General features: G+C 33.1%; 1 protein-coding gene and 1 long non-coding RNA gene across 2 annotated transcripts; one reads left to right on the top strand and one right to left on the bottom strand.

Moving 5' to 3' along the window:
• Nucleotides 1-721: 721 nt before the first annotated feature.
• Nucleotides 722-5,699, bottom strand: LOC134234658 (uncharacterized). The gene is made up of 2 exons (XM_062716723.1): nucleotides 5,639-5,699; nucleotides 722-2,495 (listed from the first exon to the last, which is right to left on the bottom strand). The coding sequence occupies exon 2, from the start codon at nucleotides 2,478-2,480 to the stop codon at nucleotides 753-755; it is 1,728 nt and encodes a 575-aa protein (XP_062572707.1). The 5' UTR covers nucleotides 2,481-2,495; nucleotides 5,639-5,699; the 3' UTR covers nucleotides 722-752.
• LOC134234661 (uncharacterized) lies at nucleotides 2,740-5,332 on the top strand. The gene is made up of 3 exons (XR_009985223.1): nucleotides 2,740-3,206; nucleotides 4,231-4,336; nucleotides 5,021-5,332. It is a non-coding gene; the product is annotated as an uncharacterized LOC134234661 (long non-coding RNA).
• Nucleotides 5,700-7,207: the final 1,508 nt, after the last annotated feature.

The following is a 7,207-nucleotide window of genomic DNA, read 5'->3' as shown; positions in this document are numbered from 1 at the left end:
CAAGCGAAATTCAAGAAACTTAAAAATAAGAAATATATAAAAAAAAAAATACAACTATTCGAATTGATTTTGGTATTTTGAACTCCCATGGTTTTAAGGCAACCTTTAGCATTTATTGACGGGAATGTACAATATTAATCATGTAATGATGGCTGAAGCATTTTCTTGAAGAATATGGGCTGATTGTCATCAAGATTTCCCAGGCTGACCCCTCCCACTTTTAATAAAAACGATACCACATCCCTGAATCCTATTTTGTTTAACTAAATATATGTAAACGTCTTTTCCTCTACGACTCTTATTCTAGAAAACAATTTCTAGATCCACGCCTGTAAATCCACAAAGCTACACAGACAATTTTTTTTAAATGTTTATATAAAGATTTACTCAACAACTTTGTTTACAAAATAAATCTCATTCTGTTTGAAGTTGTGTATAATGATTGATTCCAACAAATATGTTTATTAAATTTAATAATTTCATAGGTGATCATTATTAGTAAAATAACAACATAAAACATGCATATGTTAAAATTAACTGTTGAAATGTATACACTTTGTAAAATACCATAAATCAATTAAGCAAGTTGTAACTAAAAGTGTTATTTAAATAAAGGGATTCCATACAATTTTTTTATCAAACAATTAGAAAATGTAGTCATGTTGTATAGAAAGTAACAAAAATTATTGGTATAAGTGGATATTTCGATGTATATGTATAGTGTGAGTGCTTTGTTAATACCAGGATAATAATCATTGGAGATACTTGTACACTGTCAGTGTGTTGGTGTCTAGTTGTCCTACATAGAGATTGTTCTCATCATCCACACACACACTACGAGGATACTTTACCCCTTGTTTTTGTGTGAGTAATAGAGACAAGAACTGACCATCCTGGTAAAGGAGGTGAACAGCAGGACTCTCATAATATATATCACACACCAGGATGTGACCGAGGACATCAGTACAGATTCCATAGGGTTCGAACTCTGACTCCTGACCTGTGTAGGAGAACCTGTGTTGTCCTGATTTATTCACCACCACTACTGCCTTTTTAATGAAGTCTGATGTACAGATATCTCCATTGATGTTTTCTGTGATGTAGTGCGGTAAAATAAACAGTCCCTGTCCTTTGTTATCCCTCTGTATGTTCTGTAGTTCTTTTCCTGTCTTGTTGTACCTGGTGACTTTACCCTGTTCCTCCTTCCTCATCCCCACCAGTACGTCTCTGTTGATGTGGGAGGAGTGTATGCTGTATGGTTCCAAGTCTGCAGTTTTCATGAATTCAGTGATTTTATTATCTTTTGTTATCCTATTGATGACTTTCTTGTCTATGTCTGTAAAGATCAGATCCCTGTCCTGTGTGACTGTGTGGTAACCGCGGAAACCACTGGTTTTTATCTTCTGTATCACATTCCCCTGTAGATCTGTTTGGACAAGATTACCCGCATCATCACTGATCCAGAGTCTTTTTGATTGATATAGTGATACATGGTATACACTATCAACACCTGGTACATTGAACTCCCTGACCTTGGTGACAGAGGCAGATAGAGACATTGTGTGTTTCTTGTCAGAACTCTTTCTGTCTTCTTTCATCTGTTTATGTATAGGTTTCATTGCTGTATTGTAGACACTTTCAATGGGCCTTATTTCTCTCTTCTCTGCCTTAGTGTTGGGGAGATGTATTTTACCAAGTAACTCGGAGACATCACTTTTGTTGTACTGACCAGCAGTAAATCCTGGTTTGACTGGTTTTGTTGTCTCTGGAATGGATCGGATCTTTGGTTTCGTCTCAGACATTAATTTCTGGGTTTCTGTAGAGGACAGGCATCTGTGGAGCTCTTTGACAAGGTTATTAAGATAATTGTTGTAATCATCCATAGTCTTGTCTTGGGTGTTTTGATCTTCTAACAGTGAATGCTCTATCTGGTCTAACTGCTTCATGTTCTCAGATATCACTGTGTCCACCAGGCTTTTCAGGGTCTCACCTTCAGTATTCATGCATGTTCTGATGTTGTCCATGAGGTGTTTAATTTGTGAGGAATCTTTTTTAATTTCTTTCTGTATGTCTTGTGATGTGGGTAGAAAGTACTCCTGGATTTTGAAAATTTCCTCTTGAAAGTCTGCATATTTATCAGCATAAATTGTTTCTAGATCAGTGAATGTATGCCCCCGATGCTCTCTTTGTGTGGCACATTTGGAACATACTGGAATTTGGCATACTTCACACAACATGTCCACATCTTTAGTGGGGTGGATCTTACATTTCTCCACAGGAAGTTGTCGTTTACGTTGCTGGTAAAGGACCACCTCATGGTTCTTGTTTTCTGGACTTTTCAGATGTTCCTCGCTGCATTGTTTACACAATCTTTGATGACAAGGGTTGCAATAGAACTCACAGTTTCTTTCACATTCTTCAATGCCGCATTCTAAAAAGTGTTGGGCTGTGCGGGGAATATCCATTTTAGATAATGCCATCTGAAAATGATAAAACTATTAATAATTAAAGAAGACAATCATGGACATGAGTTCTACGATACATGGAGAAGTAATATATGAAACAAGTACATGGACAACAAAAAATCAATTTTACATATATCTATCTCCACACAAGCTTTTTAAAACAGCAAGTTCTCCGAAACACATGAAATTCAGATCAATGATTATTTATCCCCCTCCCCCAATCACAACTGCATCATACTCAGGTCATAAATGATTAAAATGTTTTTGTTACTTACCTTTTATGGAAAAACCCCTACATAAACAAATACATGGGCGCAGACATTTTGGACACCCAAGGTTGTGCGGAGGAGAAAATGCTAGCTGGCGCGTGATTGGTCAATAAGAGAAAAGACTTGTTATGTATTTGACAAGTGAAATAAAGTTGATAAAAATTTCATATCAAGACTTGGGTTTCTTTGAGGTATATAGGAGTTACAGGTAAAAATTTGAAGGGAGGGATGCACTTTGGTTAGAGATTTTCATTTGGTGTCAAACGCACCTAGTTGTAAACAAATGGAAATTGAAAGTAAAAGTGCAACGGCACGGTATATTTTTTCTGGCATTTTTTGTTTTCCAATATCTCGAACTTTCACGACAAAAAGACCATTTTCCCGAAATTCAATATATGTATCAGTGAGAGGTGCTAAAGTTTGTATGGAAGTCTATGGGAAAACATTTGGTGGTGTTTGTCCTATAGAAAAGGTAGGATTTCATGGATAAAAATTGATTACAGCCAAAAAATCAATCAGTTCCTATTTTTTCGGCATTGGGATTATATTTTAGTTAGTTTTGACTATTTGTTTAAAAATTAGAGGGTCTGGGTAAATTGGGGCTCACAAAGGGGCTGCACATAGTGAAAAAATGCCAAACTTTTTGCCCTAGCTCTCATATTTTCAATAAATGTACATGTAAATAATTTTAAATAAACATTTATACCGAAATTTACTGTGAATATTGTAAATAATACAATATCAATATTTATGGGCATCATCAATACACAAAACATATGAATACCCCCCTCGCAGTTTGAGAAATTCATTTAAATCCATGTATTTTATGAGTGTAGACATTGGAACAGATTGAATAATCCTCTTTCAAATTTGTGTTAATCAGAGTTGATTGAATAATTTATAACAAAATTTGACTGCTGTTAGCTAATTAGGGTACTTTGTTTTTACATAAGGGGCATAATCCAGCAGAAAAGCCAGTTTCAGTCATGTAATCAGTGCTGGCTTGAAATAAGAGTTATACTATTGGTGAAACTTAGAGATTACTAGTAGGAAATTTAATTTAAATTACAGTACAATATATTCTTGCTGAAAATACATTGAAAATGCAATAAATATGCAAAATTATAACTGAAAAAATTATGAAAAAGATGTCTGAATATCCCTCCTCCTTGCCATATCCAATCTTGATATTCTGCTGAAAGGGGGGGGGGGTAATTTTGTGCTTTAATCATGCTGAAAAATGAAGGAATTTTGTTTAAATTTGCTTTATTTGAATAACAAGAGTCATGCTTATCTGCAGTTATTTTTTTCCAATTTCTTTGATATTTTTAAAAATAATTATCTGAGTAAATTCTATTTAACATGATTTTTTTTAAAGGTATTACATCACAAATGCTTAAAAGAAATTCAAAAGATGGTGTAAATAATAAAAAATTAAGATATAAGCTGCTATATGCATTTATCAGTATGTTTTAATAAAATAAAATGTATTTTAGCAATGCATTATCAAGAAGGAAGAGATTAATGAACCCTACCCTCTTACAATTAACAAAACATGGACACTCTCAGGATGATCCTTTTGCTTTCATTAAGAGTTTCAAGGTATGGTTTTCTTAGAAAATCTAGTTAATCTCTTAATATTTAAGTTATTAAGAACTTTTTATAGATTATTAGAAAATAAATTTCCTCAGAACTGCAGTTATTTAAGCACTTTGCTTACAATTGAGCACTGTATTCAGTCAGACAATATGAGTTATCTGCCCTTGGCATTTAATCAATTTATTAATTATGTCATTGATAAGAAATAATATGCTAATAAATATATTTGCCTTTTATGAGAATATACATATTTAACATCAATTACATGAAATGATCATGAAAATTGGCTAAAATGTAGGTCACCCCCCTTCAAAATTACAAAATTTTCAATGGGGATGTATTTGATTCTCTGATGCCAGCAACCCACTGCTGATAGATTTTTTAAAAATCTTATATACATTTGAACTAGATATAATTCTCTTTCTTTCCACTGATTATTCTATCTACATTAGTTTTCACTCTTTCCATAACCCAGCTTTTTCCTACAAAAACCTGCTGATTTTCTTCATTTTTCATTAATAACGGGTACCTGCTACCCTGAATGATTAACATGATCTACCTTCAGAAATTATTAGAGATAATAAGAAAAACAAGCAAAACATAAGCGAAATTAATCATTTTATTTTAAAAGTTTGAAAGAAAAATAGAGAAATGCTTCAATTTATAGACATTTTTTCTGTTTCACAGATGTGGGTCTGATTGACTGGGGTGTGAAATGTAACAGCCAATGGTGTACTTAAGCTAAGACTGTCAGTCCCATTATTCAAGAGGTGAGATAAGCAATGGATATGTGTTCTAAATTTACTAAATTGACCACTTTTTATAAATGTTTCTTTTACTCTATAGGAAAAACCCCTACATAAACAAATACATGGGCGCAGACATTTTGGACACCCAAGGTTGTGCGGAGGAGAAAATGCTAGCTGGCGCGTGATTGGTCAATAAGAGAAAAGACTTGTTATGTATTTGACAAGTGAAATAAAGTTGATAAAAATCTCATATCAAGACTTGGGTTTCTTTGAGGTATATAGGAGTTACAGGTAAAAATTTGAAGGGAGGGATGCACTTTGGTTAGAGATTTTCATTTGGTGTCAAACGCACCTAGTTGTAAACAAATGGAAATTGAAAGTAAAAGTGCAACGGCACGGTATATTTTTTCTGGCATTTTTTGTTTTCCAATATCTCGAACTTTCACGACAAAAAGACCATTTTCCCGAAATTCAATATATGTATCAGTGAGAGGTGCTAAAGTTTGTATGGAAGTCTATGGGAAAACATTTGGTGGTGTTTGTCCTTATGAATGACCTATAAATGACTTTATTTACAGACTTTGGAATGTGAAAATGAGATTTGAAGCGAGACTTGATCGATATTTGTAATTTACTTCCTGGTTTGAGATAAGATTTAAATGTTGTGGTGGGAAAAAAAAGGACAAAGGACTTCGAGCTTCAAACGGTTTCTATAGACCTGAATACAAAATTAAAATTTACAGAACAAAAATAGCTATGCAAAAATGTCTATATATAGTAAGACTATAAAAAGTGTCTCGTCATTAAAAAATAGCAAATAGAAATATAGTGCTTAATTTCTTATTTATGGTAGAAATGCTAGTTAGCAAATACAGATTTCTTACAAACATTGCATATTATTTAAGGAATGAAGCTAAATTCAACATGTTTATACGATATAACATAACTTGGGGCAGTTTACGCTTTATAAACCGCGAAGCGGTTTATAAAATCAAAGTACTGAAAGCACTCATGGGAGTTGAACGTGGTGTTAATTAAAATCTTTGATCGGGAGGTTAAGTGAGTGAACAATATTATTATTTCAAATACAGACAACTGTTTCAGATTTTTTGAGTTGCAAAAATCTCGAGAAAGACATTCAGAGACATTGAATAGCAAAAAAATGCAGGGGCTATATTGTTGCCTGACTACATTAGTCCTTTTTTATAACCCCCCCCCCCCCCTGCTTGATGTATACGTTTTCAAATTAATTTTTGGCGAAAGAAATATTATTACAGACTTAACGTTACAATCTGGAGTAAGAAATCAACTTTAAATTGTTGAAAGATTTTGCAAATACTACGCAACTCTTCGCCGCACTGTTTACATGAGAATGACCAGGGGCCCAAGCTAATGTCGAGTAAAAGATAGAAGGTCATTTTTGAAATTGATTTCAGAATATCTCAAGAAATATATGGAATTTCGGAATGAGCTTTGGTAGAATTAAAGAATGGTTTTCTATGAATAGATTTCAATAGAAAGTAGAATTTTAGAGCATAAGAATAAAAAATATTTTATAAGTGAAATTAGATACCCAGTGTAAGAGTTCAGTACCTTTATTTTTTACACACACAATTTATTAAAAAGCGATCTAAAGGTCTGTGGGTATACCCATCTCTTATCCGCAACTCCTCTTACACCACTGAACGAAATTTTCATAGAAGCTTTATAACATATTGCTGTTGTGCACCTTCTATTACTTTTCCATCCTACACATATTTTGGGTTTCCCATTGCAAAACATGGACACTGCCATTTTATTCATATTAGAGGCGGTTGATCATTTATATAATTCACTGATGACAATCTTCAAATTTGTAAGATATTTTTCCTTGGCACCTTTACCCATGTGTTATGAAAATTTCAGTTTCGCAGAAAAAATATCAATAATGATAAAATGTCGATTTTAAAACAGCATCCTTTTAAGAGCTAACAGGTTTGTTATATAAAACTTCTCTGTGAATATAAATGTACTTAAATTACACGAACATTATACATTGAGTACGTCAGAACTTAATCTTTTTTAATATTGTGAAGAAAAAAGCAATACCAAGTTTAAAACAAATATTTATAATGACCAAACATAA

The sequence above is a fragment of the Saccostrea cucullata genome, unplaced genomic scaffold (assembly GCF_032062105.1).
Source record: "Saccostrea cucullata isolate Sc308-1 unplaced genomic scaffold, CSIRO_AGI_Scuc_v1 ctg3870, whole genome shotgun sequence".
Taxonomy (NCBI): domain Eukaryota; kingdom Metazoa; phylum Mollusca; class Bivalvia; order Ostreida; family Ostreidae; genus Saccostrea; species Saccostrea cuccullata.
This window is presented reverse-complemented; position numbering and strand designations above follow the sequence as displayed.

Excerpts from the sequence above, each read along its gene's own strand:
- LOC134234658 (XM_062716723.1), bottom strand. The coding sequence starts at position 2,480 with ATGGCATTATCTAAAATGGATATTCCCCGCACAGCCCAACACTTTTTA.